We start from the raw sequence: 20,916 nt of genomic DNA on the forward strand, positions 1-20,916 counted from the left end.
GCAGGAGCTCCCTGAGTGTGGGCGATGTGGAGTGGCACATGCACATGAGCACCAGAGCAGCATGCGCAGGGATGGGGGGCATGTGTACGGTGCTGCACAAGCACATGTGCATGGAGCAGTGCATGCAGATGGCACTGGGGGTAGTGCAAAGGGCTGACCAGGTGTCATCACCCCCTTCTAGGGTGTCACCTCACTTCTGGGGTTTCACCCAGTACAGTCCAAACCCCCTGCACTCCCCAGTGACACTACTGACATGACCTTTATCATATTGCTTCTGCATCTATCATGTACATTCTCCTCTTGCCTCATCTTCTTAACATATCTTCTGAAGACATTATGTTTCATAATAAAAATAAGTCTTTTCAGTAAGAAATTCATATTAATGCTCTTATTAAAGCTGGAAAACGAGTCCTGAAAAATACTGATGGTATTATATTGACTTTCCAAACACATTCATCATTTATGCTTCAATGGAATGATTAATTAAATTTAATTTAAAATTAATTGTGTTTTGCTTGAATATCTTTTTAAAATTGCATCTAAACCCTGAGAAAACAGTGGAGAATAAGTCAAGTGAATAAATAAATACATAAAGAATACATATAAGGAAAATTATATCTGAATTTCCAAATGAACAATGAAAACAAAAACTTCCAACCTGATGCAAACCAAAAATGGGTTGAAAATGCAAGTGAGATTTGAAAAAACATGATAGAACTGAGATTGAAAGGATTTTTTACATATTGCATATACACTCATCCCTCCACATTCACTGGGGTTAGGGGCATAGAACCCCTGTGTATATGAAAAAAAATGTAAATAACAAAACATTATGTTTTTACCTGAGAGAACACCTCTCTAGGAATCTTTGGGTTCTCCAGTGCAACTCTGTGGTCAACAACAGCCAGACATTGACCACAGAATTGCACTTGAGGAGCTATAAATGTCTTCACTTTACGAATCTCTGGGTCCTTCAAAGCGTCTTTTGGTTAAAGTTGACCATAAAGTTGCTCTGGAGGACCTAGATATTCCTAGAGAGAGCATATTAATAAAATCCATGAATAATCAAATCTGCAAAAGTCAAAGCCACAAATGTGGAGGGATGAGTGTATTTGACCTCATGTGTAAATGGAGGGCAGGCCTAGGGGGCAAAAGTATGATTTTGATATGACCCATAGATAAGTCGAGAGTAAACTTTTGGGGCATGCAATAAAGGATGTAAAGGACAAAGCTAAGGAAAATGATGTCAACAGTCTTTTGGTGCTGACCTTTGAGACACACAATGGGTTGAAAGGTAAAGGGGAAAATTAGTAAAAAAAAAAACCTAGCTCCCTCTTCTCCCATCAGCAAAATTACCCTGTGAGAGAAATCCTGTTTGCAGCTTCTCTGAATCCAGCCCATGAAACTTAGGTTCAAGAAAATCTATATTAAAAATATGCTATTTCCATCTATCCCAATACTGATTGGAAAAATAAATTTGTAGAACTATAACTCCCAGCTAGTAGTTTCCCCAGCTCTGCCCAACAGTTTTATCACACAGAATGCAAACAGCAGTTAACACTACTAAGATGCAGAATGTTGCAAGGGCAATTTGTGCATCCCTGGGAACTCATGCCACATTTCTTGGCCTCAGTGGCTATGCCTGCGTAAGTGAGGAATGGATACTGGATTTTAAAACACACACCACACATATATTTGGTTTTGTGTGTTTGTTGAAGTGATTAATTGTATCAGCTAACATCTCTTCAGCATTTGATATCCTTGGCTGGAAAATATGGCTTGCAATCAGTTATTTAAGGATTGGATTGAATTTGACCCATTATGTGAGTAAGACAAGTACAAAGTAACAAATAACTGATAAGCAAATGCTGTAAACCAAAACTGATCTGCAGTCTACTGAAAGAATGTGTTGTTCTTGTAGTTCATCTTTGCATGCTCACGCTTGCTTTCCTTGCCCATCAGATGGAAAGGATATGGTTATAATGAGCTTTCAATGGAGTAGAGTGAAAATAAATTGAATTTCATATTTAACTAAATAAAATTGTATGAGTGGCTTACACTTACATAACAAAACTGCAAAACTCTTTAAAAGATATTGAAGGTCAGCACAGTCTGTTACAGAAACTTGAATTATAGTGCAACCCTATACATGTCTGCTTGTAAGGTCCATTGAATGGGATGGCTCCTACTTACAGTCAGTTTAAACTTTTAAAGTTTGCATCCTGAAGGACTTTGACTTTAACACATCTAGCAGTGCTCATGGGGTTCTTCAGTGGGGAAAAAGGATGTTAGATGCAGGGGACAAGTCATTGGAAGAATGTGACACACTGGAACAAGAAAAATGCTTTGTAAAAAAAAAAAGGGATGCTGCATCTTTGAAGCTACAAGATCCATTTTCTCACCATGGATAGTGATCCTGGGCCACTAGAAAAAGAACATCAGCTGCAGGCTTCACAAAGTACAGATGTGCCCATGGAGAGTTCTATCCGTAGACAGATATCCTTGTTACTTTGGGAGGAGCACAAGGAGCAATTGAACATGTGGTATATGAGTCCTTATGGAGAGGGCAGAGACAGCTGTGTGTGGACCTGATAAGCAGTCTTGGAAAGTGTGCTGTCTCCTTGCTGGAAAGATACAGAATGTGACAGCTCATCTGTAATGATCCAAGTTGGTAAGACTCAGAAAGTTCACTGACCATTACCACTTCTTTCTGAGCCCTGTGGAAACTGCCAGAAACAGGCTTCAATGTATTGTGAGTGACAATGAGGCTTTGTAAAGGAAGGATGAAGGGATTTGGGGTACAGATGGCTGTTTTCATCAGTCCTTCTTCTTGAAGGTTTTGGAACAGGAAGTGAGAATATTGGAAGTGAGCAATTGGGTGTGCAGATGATGTCATCAGGAAAGTGTTGGCTTATTGGGCCACAATCTGTGCTTTCATGATGCAAGACTTCAAGCAAGAGATATGTTGTATTTTACAGGGATTAGGAAGAATAGGTGTGCTAGGATTCTGGAAAATCAGATCAAGCAAGTTCAAACTGAATCCTGCTAAGCATAGACACAGTATTCTGAAAAACAGGGAGACAACAAGTGCTGGATAGAAGATTGTCAATGATGCATAGTTGGTGAATCTGCCAATGAATGTTGGGAGGAGGAGGAAGGAAGCACATAGTATTTCTGTTCCAGTGCAATGGAAATAAACAAGGTGAACTTATATTTTTAACACAAGATGTCAAATGTACAATACTACTGTATATCTTGATGTTCCTTCCTCCAGTTTTCCCATCTCCTCCTTCCAAGTCTAAGGCAACTTTCTGTATGGAATCTTTATTTATTTTATTTCAAGGATTTATATCTCACCTTTCTCCTACAATTTATTTATTTATTTATTTATTTATTTATTTATTTATTTATTTATTTGTGGTATTTATACCCCGCCCTTCAGCCCTAAAGGCTATCAGAGCGGCTTACAATATCTTTAATGTATAAATTAGTTGCGGTGATAAAATATAGCCTTGCTTAACCTCTTTGTCAATGGCAAATTGTTCTGTTTCTGTTTTCTGACTTGTCAGTGGTTTCTTGGTCTAAGTATAAACTATGCACCAGGACAATCAAAAATGCTGTGGTACACCCATTTCTGTAACAGCAATTCATAATTTATCATGGTATCTGAGGAAGTGGGTTGATATCCACAAGTGCTTGTGCTAAAAATATAAATCAGTTAGTCTTAAAGGGACTGTGAGATTCCCTTTTTATCCTCCTCTGTTTTTCCTTCAGGTGTAACACAAACTAGCAGGACTACTTATCTGAGGATGGATGTTGGAAGAAGGAGCAAGTTACTTCCAGTTCCTCCTTCCCTCACCAACTCCCCCCATGCCACCTCCCATGGAAACCCATCTTAGCTTCAGAAGAAAAGGGGAATAATTCAGACTCTTCTGTTGGCAGGAATATCCCTAATATGGAAGTCCATTCCCAAAAAGAAAGGATCTAATGCAATGTGTTTAGTTCAGGCCGGCACAATATACAACCCAGGGGCTGCATGCAGCCTGCCAAAGGATTTTGAGTGGCCCACGAGGATGTGGAATGACTTTAAGACTCCTCCATGGCTTGGCCTCCTTCTGGAGTAAGAAGGTCAAACACTCACCCTACAAGCCTCCTCCACTGCTTGGCTTTCTCCTGAGGAGAAGGCTGGGAAAAGGTGGAGGAGGATGGAATTAATATTAATAATTAATTAATTAATTAATTACTAATATTAGCAACAATAATTAATTAATTTAAGGCCCTGCACTTTAATCTCCCCCGTTCGGCTAGCATGGTATGTACCACCTAGAAATGTGAGATTTACAAACAAACGATTATTGGCGGTTGCTGCAATGCAAACGGCTCTGTCAAGGCTATGAACCTTTCAGGATCTGGCTCCAAATTTGTGGAAGAGCCTTTCTTTGCACCTCCAACTGGTGGAGGATCTGATCCACTTTTGTAAATGGTTGAAGACCTTCCTCTTCAATTCTCCAGAGTAAATTGCTGAGCATGCCTAAAGTGGATAAGATGGGCAATGACTGATTTTGTTGGTTTTTTTTTAGCATATTAGTATATTATTTTAGTATTTTATAGTGTGTTTTATTGCTTGTTTTTTATTGTACATGTTTTCATGTACCACCTTTTGGTGGAAAAGGGTGTTATAAATAAATGTACTTGTTGTTGTTGTCATTGTTAATTAAAACCTATCTACAGCCCAAAAAAGTTTAGCCTATTTTAATTTTGGCCCCTACCTGCTGCCAAGTTGTGCAGGTCTGGTTTAGTTACAAAGCCCTTGGGTCCAGACTGTCTGAAAGGTCTACCAACATGGGCTTGCCCCAGTGTTAGGATTTTCAGAAGAGGCCTTTCTCTCACTCCCACCATAATCTTAGACATGTTTAGTGAGGAAAGCTGCAACCAGTCTGTGGAATTCTCAGCCGTGGGAAGCTAGGTTTGCTGCCTCTCTGCTCTTCTTCCACTGGCAGAGGAAGACCTTTCTTTTTTCAAATGGCCTTTGAGTATTAACTGACTGTTCCAAAGTCTTTTAATTAGGGTGTGTTCTATTATATTGCTGTGGGAAGGAAGCCACTCAAGAAGACAACACAGAATTGGAGGAAAAGGCCACAACTTTATTAACAAACAGCACAAAGGGTAGAGTTGACCCAAAGCATAAGGTCTGGATCTGGTGGCGCAGTGGTTAAATGCCTGTACTGCAGCCATTCACTCAAAACCACAAGGTTGCGATTTCAAGACCAGCAAAAGGGCCCAAGCTCGACTCAGGCTTGCATCTTTCCGAGGTCGCTAAAATGAGTACCCAGACTGTTGGGGGCAAATTAGCTTACTTGCTGTTCACCGCTATGATCTTTGGAATAGCGGTATATAAATAAAACAAATTATTATTTATTATCAATTAACACCCTGGTTGATTGATCTAAGGTTGCTTGGTCACGATCAAGCATTGGGATAACATGGGGGCAACGGAAACGCCCTCTCGCATATATGCAACTGGTCAGTCGCATATTCCAATAAGCCCCTAGTCACCAGGAGATGTTCACTCGATGTGGCCCCCGCAATGGCCACACCGCCTGCCCTCAGCACTCCCGGGTCCAATGGACTCCCAATCCAGTGCCACGGAGCCCTGGAAACCATGCCCACCAGATCCAGGACCTATGCTGCCACCCTAAAACAAAGTTGTGACAAAAACACCCTAGCCAAGGAAGGGTGGGTGGGAGAACCGAGCTAAAATGGCACCAGATGGTGCACAACAGGGTCTGAAATAGGCCCACCCACCAATAAGGGACCTGGAAAGAGCAGAGGCACTGCCTTGTAGCCCCTACCACCAATAGGCTGAGCTCAGGGGTCTGAGCCAGCCAATCATGGCCTCTTCCCTTTTGCAGTGCAGGCTGGGACATGTAGTCCTAGCACCCAGTGCAAAAGAGCCACCCTTTCCACCCCAGCAGCCAATGGTGGGCCTTCTTGCTGGCCCAAAGGCTGCTGGGGTGAGGCAAGCCTCCGCAGTTACAGAGACTAGGGCGCCTTCTGCCCCAGCAACAACGCTGGCCTGGTAAATAGGGCGGCATCATTTTTCATCAGATTTTAATTGTCCTTTGGAAACTGTTTTAAATTAATGTTCTAATATGATTATTTATTTATTTTAAGAAAATGTCTGTTGTTATCCATTGTCTTTACTCTATTTTGTTTCAGTTCATATTGTGAGCTACCTTAGGTCTCATATAGGGAGAAAGGCAGGGTATAAATTAAATAAATAAATGAGAGGCACAGGCCCATTGAGCAAAACTACAGTTTAATTATCACTAAGAAGCATGGTTAGCCATGGCATTTTGCTACCATGATGGCTTCACACACACACATCCTCATTGTACCCTTCCATATAAAGAATAGTTGGGGGGAAATACACTACAAAATATTGTTGAATGACAACTTCCCCCATTTTATTAAGTATGGTAGCTTAGTGTGGAGCCAGCATATGGTCCAATAACTTTTTGCTGATATTGGGCTTCTGCATTTTGTTCATCCCTGAGGTCAAGAAAGTGACTGATCTGGTCATTCAAAGTAACATAAATAACATTGATTGGACAGCATCTTCTGAGTGCAACAAGCTAACATATAGGGCATAGTTCAGAGTGCAAGGCATGCACACCACCGTATGCCCTCTCAGCCTCTTCCATATGAATGAAGTGGCTGCCTAATTCTGTCTACATTATGGCTGGTCCTGTAAATTACACATACATACGGTTAATGCATTTGCCTCTTGTTTGAAAGTTGTTTTGTTCCACACTCCAAATATAGATTCTGTCCTTTTCACAGTGGAGTGTTTCTCCTCCTCCAAAAAAGTAACCACTTTCAGAATTTTAATTTACAATAGAGTGTGCCTTTTGTTTTCATTTCTTTTTCTTTCTTTCTTTCTTTTTTTTTTGATAATAATCTTTATTAATTGAATACAATAAAATGGTGTTTCAATAAAGTTTCAGAGGAAAACACATTCTGTTGTCTTATCTTGATTGATTTTGTCAGTCTTCCTTTAGTTCCTAGGATTTTAAAGAGTGCTTCTTCCTTAAGCTATTAAAAAAAACTGTATCATTATGTATTACATACAACATCTAGAAAGAAAAACAAGATCAACTAAGGCACAGTTGATAAACATTCTCATCATTACTTATCTCAACATAGAAATTTTGTGCCTACTTAATAAGTTAATACATATTAAATTTTAGAATACTCAGATCTTTTTCTTGAGTAAAATGCTTTGTTGGGGGTGTCATTTGTTTGTTTACAGACCTGTAGTAGTAAAAAAAAACTAATAAAAATATGGGAAAGAAGAAAGAGAATGTCATTCCACAGATTATCATGATGAAATTATGAACTATTAAATATCTAATAAATGTGTTTCTATGTTCCATTTCATTTCCCATACAACCAAAACGTTTTTCCAATCGTTTTTCCTTTCCGTTATATTTTGCTCTTGTACCTGACAGGAAATCTTGTCTAGTTCTCTATACTGGTTCACCTTTTGCATCCAATCATTCCATGTTGGTCTTGCTTTGGATTTCCATAGTTTGGCTATTAAAACCCTTGCCACTGTAACTAAATATAATATTATCCTCCAATATTTATTTTCATCCTGTGCTTTCAAAATCGAGGTCATATTAAGTAAGTATAATTTAGGGTTCATTGAAAAATTTCTCCCAAAAATCTGCTGGATTGTCTCATGGACTTCCAAAATTTCTGAATCTCTACACATCGCCACCGTACATGGAATTTCATACCTTTTTCTTTTTTACATCTACAGCATAACCCTTGTTCTAACTTATAAATCTTTTTTAATTTTCTTTTTATGAAGGTCGGAGATGAGATTGTCCGAATTAATGGATACTCAATTTCTTCATGTACTCATGAAGAAGTGATTAATCTTATTCGCACAAGGAAAATAGTGTCTATAAAAGTGCGACGTGAGTAGAACTTCTGTTATATTCCACAATTTTAAAGCTGTAGTATCATTTGAATAAGCTCATCCTGCAAATGGCATTTACTAACATCAGACATTTCATTGCAGATGTTGGCATGATACCTGTCAAAAGGTAATGGTCTTTCCAATAACTGCTTATTTTACATCTAGTATAGTATATGCCCTGGTTAGAGATTCAAAATGGAGGGGCGGGGTGTTTACAGATACAGAAACTGCATAGCTTTAGAGATACTGAAAACTAGACCCTGGAAAGTTACTTATTATTTACTTATTTATTTATTTCTATAGTGCTGTACATACAGATAATCAAGTCAGTAAAAATATAAAACCTGCCAATGGCGTACAATCTAAAAAAATACATACTAAGCCATACAATGACCATGCTAGCTTTAGGGATCTTGAAGCTATGGACTTGCTGAAAATATCACCAACAAGATGGCAAGCTGGAATTGTTCTCCACTTACATTTGTATTTGCAAATTTGTGTTTCTGCCTGATTTGTTAAGTTGTAAACTACAGATACCACATCCTCCCAATCAGAAAACTTAAGGGTCAACTATGCAGTTTTGTGGTTGCTGGGAAGATTTCCCAGGAGATACATATTTACTGGATCTTCTCCAGAATAGAAGAGGGCAAAAAGGAGGCATACAAAAGAGGACTGGAGCTGGAATAATTCATTCCTGCCCATTGAAAGCACTAGAAGGGGGGAAATTGTTGGTTTCATTTTAGTAGGCATAAGAAGCCAAAAAAATGGAAGAAAAGCCCTTGGCCACTACTTTCCCGCCTGCTTGCTTTACAGAGGACCAGCAAAAGGTGATTCTGCACCTCACATTTCCCACTTCCATAGGATTTCAGTTTTAAGCACATAGAACTCTGTGTTGAATTCTGACCATTTATTGTACTTGGGATAGATGTAAATTGAGCCAACCATCTGTCTATTTGCCTATACATATATCCCATCAGAGACAAGGTCTTTGTTAAAGATATTGATTGATTGATTGATTGATTGATTGATTGATTACCAAAATCTAGCTAATCTAGCAATGAAGCATGCATTACATTAAAGCTACAGCTAGCAGTGAATAAAAACATACGTTGTTATTGTTTTTTACTTTAGAGTATTCCAGTGTGGATCTGGACCTTAGCGGAGTGGATAACACCACTCTGTCCATAGTCCCAATCTCACCCCATTTACAAATTATATTGACAAAGAGAAATATATTCAAATTCATGACTTAGTTTTTGTCAATGTATATTGCAGATGTAGGCTGAACTGGACAGGGACAGTGAGGAAAGCCTCATAACCATTAGTCTAAGAATGATTACTAGAGGAAAAGTGGATAAAAATACATAACTGTTGGTGTGCTTTTAAGATAACATGAGGATTGTATCCTAGATTGCTGCCTAACAGAAAGGGCTGTAAAGAAAAACATGCCTAATTTATATATAGATCAAATAATTGCCAGTATTTGTCACCATCTTATGGGATCACATTACGTACAGTGGACTCAGTATAAAATGTAGGTTACCTAAACTCTTTTGAAATCACCTATCTAGACAGTAGAGAAATAACCTTTACACATTCCAACCTGCTGATGAAAAGTAAGTGCAATTGTAGCCCTGGTCAGATATTGCTCTGGTAGGAAAGCATCCATAGTGGATTTCACCCATCCCACTATCTTCCTATTGTTCATATCTAACCACATAACCTTTTCCTCTAGTTCTCCTGATGAGCCTCTCAAGTGGCAATTTGTGGATCAGTTTATATCAGATCCTGGGGTAAGACATCCATACAGCTTTGAAAAAATATATTGTTTTTCATTAAATCTGGTGAGGAATGTATATTTTGAAGCAGATATAACAGATGTACCTGCACAAAGGTAGCACTTTGATTTTGTGCCTTTCTTCTTAAATTCAGTTTTAAAAACCTGTGCTCATTATAGAATATTGCATTACATTTATTTCTTACATCATATTTAGGTTAGCCTCTCTTAAATCTCTGCTATAGGGTAAATCAGTAAGCATTTTATAACTATAGCTGAAGTGATAAATGTCAGAAATAGAATAATGAAATGCTCTAGAAGTAATAAATGAGTAGATACCTGCAGAAGTAAATATAATTCTAGTGATTTATTTGTGTATTTTAGCAGGCTGTCTTCAATATTCAGTCTTAGCATATTAGGGAAAGACTCTGCTAATATATAACAGCAACGAATGGGAAATATGCTCCCTGACTTTTACTAGTATCAGGGTACAGAAATAGCCATTACAGATAGAGCCAGAAGTGGATAGTTGAGAAGAAATTCAGCTGTTTGCACCCTCTCATTGATCTTGAAATGGGGGGGGGGGGGAGCTCATGGTCAAGAAGATATGGGTGTGGGTTCTCAGGAAGTTTTGGGTAGGGTGGTAGGTTGTATGTTGACCATATTTGCAGCAGGGCTTTGGGTGCAATTTCCAGCCAGTTTTGTCTGTTTTGTCTGTTTGGGGGACTGTTAGAGGCTTTGGAGCTGCAGAAACATAGTCTGGCCAACAAGCCTCAAAGATATTCCCCAAAATGTTTTACCAAAATCCAAAATCCACAGAATTCCCAAATATTTACCGGAATATTCAGCCAAAATCCCCAGAAAGAAATTAATTAAATTCCCCGGAAATTGGCAACACTGCTGGAGAGCCACATGCACTATGCAGGTTGCACTTTCTCCACCCCTGAATAACAAGAAGCCAATGAACCACAGTTTTAGAAATTCTGATGCCCTTTTTCCCATTTAGGAAGGTAAAAGCAGTGTTGCTGGACTTGTATCATCTGGAGGGAAAAATCATAAAGAGAAGAAAGTTTTCATTAGCTTGATTGGTACAAAAGGCATGGGCTGCAGGTGAGTTGCCATTTATCCTAGCTCCCATCTTATGAAGATATAAGGCTATGATCTCCCCAAAGTTAGTAATTTTTATATTTGTTTGATTTCAGTAGTGGAGAGTTAAGCATACAGACTACTTTCCATTATCAGTCAATGAAATTTAAGAAAATTTTGACAGGATCATTGGTGTTGATTCACACAATTGACTGCATTAAAAATGAGGTACAAGCTGCAGGCATCACTTGGCCTCTTTAGGTCAAGATCTCAATCCTTTATTTTACTATGTACACCACTTTGATCACTGTGGAAAAGTGGTATAGAAATTATTATTATTATTATTATTATTATTATTATTATTATTATTATTTATCTATGGAGCCACAGGTATTCACAGCAGACCTCTTTATAATGAATTATTGTGTAAGCAACTGAAAAGTGAAAATGAGCACGGTCACGTGATCATAAAATTCATGGACTTTTTTCACATAGCAATTAAGATACTTCTTACTGATTTGAATGAGTTTAGGGTCATACAAACTATGCAAAAAAGTGAAATGACTTATAACAGAAATCTTTATTGGAGATTCCTAGAAAACTATTTTTAGTCCATATCGGCCCAAAACAGATAGGCAGGAAAAAGTGGGGCATGCAGACGGTGCACAGTCCTAGAGCAGCTGGAAGCTGCATGGAGAGCACACCTGGCTGGGAAAAGCCAGCTGCAAAAGAAGTGGGGAAAGTCCGCTCTTTGCCAGCATCCAGTTTAGTAGCATGGCAGCTGCCTGGATCAGGACCAGGCTGTGTGGTTGCTGCAGTCCCATGCCAATAGAGGGGGGGGACTGGGCTGGAGCGGTCTCAGGTGACTCCAAGCTGCCAGTCTGCATGACCCCATAGACCACTCCTACCAGCAGGGAGGACAGGGAGGACAAAGGGAACTGAGTAGATAATTTGGCCAATAAACCTTCAGATTTCATAATGCTGTAGAGAATTGGCCACTTATAGATTTCTTCTATGTCTTTTTTCACTATTGGCTCAATACCTAGATGAATATTGTCTTCCTTTTTAAAGTTACAGTATTCCAAAAATCTTAAAGTTCTAGGGTAAATCCCTGTGCTCCACCTTGGATCCAGTGAAAATCCCTTTAATCAAAACCAGAGAACTGCACGGCCTTTGAAAAGGAAATTTTGCTGTGATGTATTCTGGATTTTTTAAAAAAAAACAAAAAAAAAACCCCAGCGTCTAGGTAGTAATAAAATGTTTGTGTTTTGCTTGGAGTTGCCTCTAGCTGTTCCATGAACAAAGAAATACCATGTGGGTGGTTGCTGTTTTTTTAAGAAAAAAAGAAAACTTTATCAACAGATAGAGGAACCAACAGGAAAATTTCCCCCACCTTCACCCTCACCCCTGCTGCTTGTCTCATTTTGTCAATAGAGAGAAGTCCAGAGAAAAGATCTCACTGGTACAGACCTCATTTGGTACATGATATAAGTTCCACATTCCAACATTTTTAACTGGTCAACAGTGATACATTGTGATAGCAATGCTGAGTTGAAACAGATTCTGTGACATAAAAAGAGTGAGATGAAGAGCTTATCCATGTTATTGATATGAAAATAACAGAGTAGAAAAGAAAATGAGTGTGTATGGGGCTTCAAATTATCTGGTAACTTATGATGACCTCATGAATCATTGGGTTTTCATAGGCAAGGAATAGCCATCGGTGGTACATGTCTAAATATGTATTTGTTGTTGTTATGTGCCTGCCAATCAACTCCAATTTATGGAGAAACTTCTCATGGGATTTTCTTGGCAAGCTATATTGCCTTGCCATTGCCTTCCTCTAAGGCTGAGAAAGTGTGATTTGCCAAGGGTCACCCAGTGTCTTTCTGTGGGGTTCAATCTTGGATCTTTCAGAGTCCAACAGTGTCACTTCTTTTCTTTCTTTCTTTCTTTTTTTTTGTTCCAGTATTTCCAGTGGTCCTACACAAAAATCAGGCATTTTCATAAGCCATGTTAAGCCAAATTCTCTATCTGCCGAAGTAGGGTTAGAGGTGAGTAGTATAATGTACCGTTTGCTTACATGGTAGTTTTATTTTGAAATTTCTTCTGATGGACATCTTCTAATAACAGAGGAATCAAAATCAGGGATGCCTAACAGAAGAAAAAGAACAAAAACAATATAAATGCAGTTAAGTATATTTTATGCCATAAATATACTGTATATCTTAATCAGCAAATAATTTGCCCTGAACCAGTAGCGTCCCTGAGGGTGGGGGTGCAGGGGGTGCGGGCTGCACCAGGTGACACCGCAGAAAGGGGGGTGATGCCTGGTCGGCTCGCTGCCCCTTGCTGGCACTGATTTGGCCCATGCAGGACCATCTGAGGCCTGTGCAAGAGCTCCTGGAGCCGTGCTGGCACCATTCTGGGACACACGGGTGCCGTTCTGGACCACACAGGTGCCATTCTGGGCTGCACAGGAGCTCCTAGGGCCACGCACAGACCTCCCTCCAGCCCATGTGGACTTCCCTCTGGCCCACACAGGCACTTCCATGCACCCCCACCCCCCCAAAACTCCACCAGATGTCCCACACCAGCACCAGCCCCCACACTAGCTGTCATCGAGTATGGGAACCCACTATTCTGAACTGGTCTAATTTCATGAAGAATTCCAAAGCAAGTGACTTGAGAACTGCAACCTACCTGAGAAGTATACAACAGTTTCAGATACTTTGTTTACTTGCCTTCTCTTAGGTTGGTGATCAGATTGTTGAAGTAAATGGAATGGACTTTTCCAAAATAGATCACAGAGAGGTAATGAAAAGAGTTCAGTTTTCCTATTTAGATAAAATGTAAATTAACATTCTGTGGTAAGTTAAGTCTCTACATATTTCATATCTTTATATCAACTTATTCAAGAAATATTGTCATATAGTTTAAAATTCAACTAAAAGTATTTAAATTGTTTTATATGTTTTAATCTACATTGAACCTTGCCTCAAACCTTGAGGAAAAGCAGGTAAGCAATAAATAATCATAATCGACTTTGAGCTAGGTAATTTCTTTATGCAGTCTTCCCTCCATGTCAGCAGGGGTTCCATTCCAGGCCCCCATGCAGATACTAAAAAATGTGGGACCTCAAGCCCATTATTGGCAATGGATGCACAACATGCGTGTGACCTTGTTGTAATCTTACTAATCCCAACTTTAGAGCCATTGCCATTGTGTTCACATAGGCCCCATTCCCACTGGCCCAGTTAACGGGGGTGGAACTGGGTAGATCCAGATGCCCCTCCCCCAAATCTCTCCGTGAGCGAGTGCCCACTACGATTAAGGGGCATTTTAACCCGAATGCCTTATCGGGTTTAACTTGAGGGCGCCTGCTGTCAATCAAGCAATCATCATAAGTGACGTTTGCAGGGGCATCGGAAGTATCCTCCCCCCTCCTTTTTTTTAAAGAGCCATGCACAATGCCCCAAAGGGTGCACCTTTTGTCAATTTAAAATCTCTTTTGTATGGGGGGGGGGGGCATTTGGGTCAGTGCAGGGTATGATCAGCCCTTGGCCCCATTTTCAACCCCCAAATGCAAGTTAATGCATCCTGTATCCCCCACTCCTTGCCACCCCAGATTGCCTCTTACACATGTAATTATTATTATTATTATTATTATTATTATTATTATTATTATTATTATTTCCTCACCTCAGAAATGCCAGAAAAGGATGCAATTGCCTCGCATTCTTTTTTACTTTTAAAAGCAATTTAGGCTTCCCCTGAATTCCTTGCAAAAGCATGTATCATTTTGCCAGTAGCCTAATTGACAAGAGCAACAAATGTAACATTTGCATTTTTGGATTGATTCGCAAACGAAAAAAAGGCTAGCCCATTTGCAACATTTCCCCTTTGCTGGAAGCCAGCAAATGAAAGGGAAAGGGAACAAACAAGCTGCCAGCCACACACACACACATATATATATATATATATATATATATATATATATATCTGCCACAAGAAAAAACAAAACAAAACATGCACATATTTTGTCAAAAATAATTTTAAAAAAATAAAAAAAGGGAGGAAAGTGCCTGATGGGAGCTCCGTTCATGCCCTGCCCTTGACCTGACCTGAACTGACCCCTTTCCTCCTGCTGCCATTGCCTTCCACTGAGGCTGAGAGAGAGTGGCCTGTCAGTTCCAACTGACCCATGGAATCAATTGGGAATAAAAGGGAAATGCAGCGCAGGCATTCTGACTGTAGCATCCGCTTATAACACTAATAATAATAATAATAATAATAATAATGGCTCTTAAGTTCCATGAGCAAGAGGAAAGCAAGCACCCAAAAAATCATGCGCATAAATTGTCAAAAGAGGCTGCTTCTGCTGCATTAATTTCCCTACATCCCCCAGCCAGGGCAATCCTCCTCCTCCTCCTCCTCCTCCATCACTTTCTGCATCTCCCCCCTCAACAGCTCTTTGCAGCCCAGTCCCCTTTTGCCTCCTGTCACCCTTTGCATCGGATAAGGGGAGGGAATGCTCTTCCCTCAGCCCGCCCTCCGACCCTAATCCCTTCCTGAATTTGCCCCGAACATGATCGAGGGCAAGTTCATGTTTCACGGAACCCAGGTCTTTTGGGAAAAGATGGATTTTAGCCCGAATCTGGATACCCCGGGGTAAGGGGCATTTCCTTGTGCAAGCCTCGACATGGATTGTGACGGAATCGGGCCCAATATGAACTTCACGTCCAAAATTTGAATCCGGAACCCGGTTAAATTGTAGTCTGAATGTCCCCTTAGTCAAGCCACTTAGGATATCATATTGGTGCAGCAGCATTGCTTGGCAGACTTAGCCTGGCAAGAACTACCATCTTGTGGACTGCATATCTGCAGCACACAACAGCAAATGGACTTGATAGCAGGCAGACTGGAGATAGCTTTTAAGTCAATTGACTCACCAGGGAAGCCATCTGTGTAAACTTCCTTTGTTGTCTACTACCAGCTCTCAGCTTGAAAAAGACAGGGCTCCATTGTAGCTTCATTGTTTGCATTTTGGCAGCTATACAATTTTACAATATCTAGATGCAAAGGCTATTCTTTTTCCTTCTCTTTTCTCTCAATTTTTTTCAGGCTGTGAAGGTGTTGAAAAGTTGTCAAACTCTGACTATCACTGTTGTAACAGGAGCTGTAAGTATAAATGTCCTAGGCCTTGTGAAAATCTGAAAGTCACAGTGCACAGCAATAATGGATGAAATATAGTTATCTTCAAAGGACATATGTTGGCAGGAAGCCCTTTGGAGTCACTTAAAACTGAAAATGGGGCTAAGAGATAAGCTCCTAATCCATGTATAATTGTACTTTTCCTATTCTGGTCCAAATGCATTTACATAGTGTAATTGACTTGTAAAGATCTGAATATTATTTAATTAATATTTTATTTGAGCTGGTTGTGTGCGTGTTTTTTTCTAAATGTGGGTTAGTATGTTTTTTATAAAAATTGGTACATAAGAATATTTAGCATGTCAAATACACCTTGATGCTATATGGTAGATTGTAATATCCTCCCAAAGTAGCTACACCAAGGCTTTTACCTCACAATTGTGACAGTTACATTATACATATAAGAATAGAGAAAACCAGGCCTGGTTTGTCATAATCATGATGCAACTACTCAGAGAAAATACCAACATGCCATTACATCTATCTAATGAGTATGGTACATGTTTATGATATCATACCAGTGCAAATAAAAATATGCATAAGATGTACCCACATGTCATTGTTATCTAAGGATGACAAATCAGCTTGTGAAGAAGGGGGGTGGCTAACCTTGCTTGCCTCTGTCCCCAGATCTATCTTCTCAAGTGGAGAGCAGTGAATCTGAATGGGAGGGTTTTCCCATGCACAGATGTTCTTCACATGGTTGAGGACTCTGATTCTGGGGGTGTTCTCAGTTGTGTGAAAAATATTCCATATTTGCAGGCAACTCTCCTATTTGGATCTCCCAACTCTTCCAACGGAACTGGTGATGAAGGGCAGACATACTGCATTTCTCTCTTCCTACGTTGATAGAAGATACTTAGATAATGATTGTATAGGAGTTTAGTAACTTACAGTAAATTAATCATAAGGTTGTTTTGTAGTGAAAGTCTCTCATCAAATGCTCTTGCGTTGTATGTGGCTTGATTTTCAGCTTGAATTGTCATCTATTGTTCAAAGTGTTTTTTTAAAGGAAAGAAAAAGTGTGACTAACCTAAAATACCTTCCCATTTCATATGGATCAAGGAGCACTCATACAGGATTATTGTTATTAGCAACTAAGCATAACACCTCTGATATTGTGTTCACACCCTTCAGTTTGAATATCCGCAGTTATCAAACAGAAGAGAGGAAAACACAGTTTAAAACTGTATATTCCTTGAAGTAATGACAATATCAAGAACTACGTGAAAATGCATGCAGTTTTAAAAATTTATCACATTGTATGCATTTAAGTCTCACATCATTCCATACCATGCCTTACGTTAACCTTGATTTGTTGCTTTAGTCACAGATTGTTCTGCAGATGACCAAACAATCAGAGTTAGCCTTCCTGCTTCCTGATCTATTCCTTTCCCTCTCCTTTTGTCAGTTCCTGTTTAAGGGTAGGCAGTTTGTGAAACAAAACAAGGATATATCATGGTTCTAAGTTCAGATGGAGCAACAAGCCCTGCTGGCAATATGAGTTATTCATACTCTTTAGAGTGGATTTTGTAGAGACTGTTACTTTGCAAGCATCAGAAGGGAAATGATTGCTACAAACATTTGCCAGCAAACCTGTTTTGACAAGTATTTTCAGTAATATACATAATATTTAGGGGAAAGAATTGTTTATGACTGAAGAAGAAAGGCAGAGAGAGGAGTATAATCGTGAGATGGAGCGACAAGAGCTGCTACGTCAGAAGCGCCTTGCACTAGAGACCAATAAAATTCTGAAAGAACAGCAAGAGAAAGAGAAACTGTAAGAGTCTGGGTGGAATCTAATAACTTTACTGTAATACATGGTGCTATTGTTGACATTTGTGGTTGTCAGAACATCTTAGTCAACTTTGTTTTGTTCTGAGGGCTTCGGGATATTGCAGTGATTCTATCCTGATCAAAGAAGATTATTACATTTAAGCTGGATTCTTGGTAACTGATTGATAGGAAGCCTGATTTAAAGAATATGGTGTAAAAGTATGATTGTTTAGGGACAGAATGAACAAGGGTGACTTGAATGGGGATGATAATATTTTTCATTTTGTGATATGTTGTGTCCATGTCAGCTCTTAAGGTAACTGTCTAGAAGATACATTAGATTCAACCCATTCTTTAAAAAAACATTCTATAGATTTAATTATTCTATGAATTTAGTTATCAAAATTAATTTTCAGTATACAGGAATACCCCAGGTATCAAAATATCTGACAGTGATGCTCCTTTCCCCAATGTTTTTACACATATTCACAACTCCTTCTCATCCCCTATCTACCTAGAATCTTTTTAGCAGCATAGGCATTAGGAAGATGGTGAAGAAAGCCAGAGAAACACACTTTCAGTGTTGGGTTGCAGCAGTGTGTGTCAGCAGTAAACAATGCAATAAATAAAAGTTGAGCTGGGAAAGAGGGGGATTCTGCTCTAGACAGTTCTACTGTAGTCATGTGTTCTGCCTACAGTAGGTAAGATTAACAAGCTGCCTCCAGAATCCATTACTGAGTATGCATGCAGAGCAAATAGAGAGCATGTCTCACCAATTCCCCCAACATGTTAAAAAAGTTGGTCTAGGAATTTGGTCACCAAAATGGACTTCATAAGAAAAGTGGAGGCTAGTGAAAGAAAAAAAAACATAATGGAAGAAGCTTTAAGTGGTCTCTAGGAAGGGTTTTTGTTTACATATGCAAAGCTTACCTGACTTGGTTGTTTAATTCAACATATGCATATTGTCAGATTTAAATAAACAGTTTGTGAAGCACATCAAACTGCTCTTATTTTTATGGTGTAGAAACATATCCCTATTCTTTCTATGTTATTTCTGCTTCTGGTATAAATTTTCTGCTAAAGAAGTAATGCTCTGGAACACATTACAATGTCAACCTGCAGTTACATTAGCCATCTCCTGATTGTTCTTTATTCTTTTTTTCTTTTTTTTAAGGCGGAAAATGGAAATTGAACAGAAGGCTGCTGAGGAAGAAGAAAGATACCGCAAAGAAATTGAACAGTTAAGTCATTTTTTTCATAGATGCTCTATCCTTCTCTCATTATGATTATTGCATGTCTACTGTTGCTTTTTAAAAAGATTTTGCAGTTTTGTGAATGAGACAAAGGCCCGGTGCAGGCCAGCCTTAAAGACTGGCATGGGGGCGGAGTCAAGGTGTCACATCTACATGACATACGCCCTGACTCTGCCCCCAGGATGGCATGAAGACTGCTGAGGAAGAAGAAAGATACCGTAAAGAAATCAAACAGTCATGGCGCTCCTCTGGCGCTGCGTCCACACAACATAGTGCCGAAAGAGCGCTGTAAAGCCATGGTGCTGCGGCTGCACTTTTTGCAGCTCCTTTTTGTACTCTGCAAAGGCCAGATCATATTTGACAGTCATATACATATATTAATGATCCAGCTACAGTTTCCCATTCTTGAAATCAAGAAGCTGGGTGGGGCCCTTGGTGCAAGGAGTGGAAGTCAAAGCAAGTCAGATGGTTGTCCCCAGCATTAGAAGAACCACTTCTTCTACAGAACCATTCAAAAGTTTGAAAGAACCACCCAAAAGTGGGTCTAGGACCAAAAGATCTCAGGTGGAGTTGGGAACAGAGTCTGGCATAAAACTAAACTATTCACTGAAACAACTGGGAAATCTGTGGTCCTCCAGATGTTGTCATACAGCAACTCCCATAAATCTTAGGCAGCAAAGGGACAAGCAGACCTGTATTCCAACAGGTTCAGCTTTTATATATATATATATATATATATATATATATATATATTATGTGAGACAAATATTGGGTTCCCCAGGAACTGGCCACATAGCAAAACAGCTATGCTAGGATCATTTGTGTGGTTTGGTTGACAGTCTAAACAGTCTAAAGACTGTTTAAATCCCAATAGTAGCAAGACAATTAAGTTCATGCTTAATATGCCTTTAATTGAAATAAATTGGATTTTTGAGTGCTTGGCTTTTTTATAATATACATTTTATTGTGAATGTTTTAAGTGTGAAGAAGAGTAAAATAATTAATCTAACTTTTAAGTATTGTATTTATGTCTTTATTTTGTGCATTTTTGTCTCACTTTTATTCTGTGATAGAATGACACTTTTGCGAGTGCTCTAATCTTCCTCTCCAAACACTGATTAGCCCCAGACTTAACTTCAGTAAAAAGGCTGTGTTCCCTACAGGCCATGTAATCCCAGTAAATTATTATTTTTTACCTTCCCAGGATAAAGGCAGAGGAAGAGAGATTTAAAAAGCAGTGGGAAGAAGACTGGGGCCATAAAGAACCACCCAAACCCCCTAAAACTGTAGTTGCAGAAGTACATCCTCCCCCTCGTCCTAAACATAGACGTAAGTAATGACTTTCATTCTGGAGAGTATCAGATGTGTACACCGTTATCTCCACCATATAGCACTGCAGTTCCCGTAAACATCTGCTGAATGGCAAGCCAATGCCTTTGAACTGAGATAATGGATAGTTCATGTAGTTATTGATTTCCCCTCTTTCAGTTAACTTGATTAAAAGCTACTGATGCAGCAGAGTTTTCAGCAAAAAGAAAGATAACAGTGAATTTAGGAAGAAAAAGAACAACTCAATTTTTCTCACAGCAAGAAATAATGTCAAGAAATTTATACTGCTTGGCTGGCTGTCCAAGCATATAGACTCATGGGTTCAACAGACTTCCCCTAAGGGGCAGCCTGCAGCCACCCCTTTTAGCACCACATTGAGGCTGCAGCAACTACATGTCGCGGCCCCCATGCCAGCCTTAATGGCTGGTCTGTCCAGCCTGTCAGTCTAACTGCTATGGTGTGGTATCTGCTTGACATTTCATTTCCATGTATAA

General features: G+C 39.4%; 1 protein-coding gene across 5 annotated transcripts in view; it reads left to right on the forward strand.

The window, feature by feature from the left end:
• LOC149314414 (harmonin-like) overlaps nucleotides 1–20,916 on the forward strand; it is an 88,925-nt gene that overhangs the window by 32,557 nt on the left and 35,452 nt on the right. For all 5 annotated transcript variants that reach the window (XM_089521052.1, XM_089521053.1, XM_089521055.1 and 2 more), the window contains 10 exons: nucleotides 7,877–7,985; nucleotides 8,090–8,114; nucleotides 9,723–9,780; nucleotides 10,771–10,874; nucleotides 12,820–12,904; nucleotides 13,605–13,664; nucleotides 15,975–16,031; nucleotides 17,702–17,844; nucleotides 19,015–19,080; nucleotides 20,298–20,422. In XM_089521052.1, the coding sequence (XP_089377178.1) occupies nucleotides 7,877–7,985; nucleotides 8,090–8,114; nucleotides 9,723–9,780; nucleotides 10,771–10,874; nucleotides 12,820–12,904; nucleotides 13,605–13,664; nucleotides 15,975–16,031; nucleotides 17,702–17,844; nucleotides 19,015–19,080; nucleotides 20,298–20,422 (832 nt within the window). The remainder of the gene's footprint in view (nucleotides 1–7,876; nucleotides 7,986–8,089; nucleotides 8,115–9,722; nucleotides 9,781–10,770; nucleotides 10,875–12,819; nucleotides 12,905–13,604; nucleotides 13,665–15,974; nucleotides 16,032–17,701; nucleotides 17,845–19,014; nucleotides 19,081–20,297; nucleotides 20,423–20,916) is intronic.

This window comes from Sceloporus occidentalis, unplaced genomic scaffold (genome assembly GCF_023333645.1).
Source record: "Sceloporus occidentalis isolate IW3139 unplaced genomic scaffold, rSceOcc1.0.p SCAF_4, whole genome shotgun sequence".
Taxonomy (NCBI): Eukaryota; Metazoa; Chordata; class Lepidosauria; order Squamata; family Phrynosomatidae; genus Sceloporus; species Sceloporus occidentalis.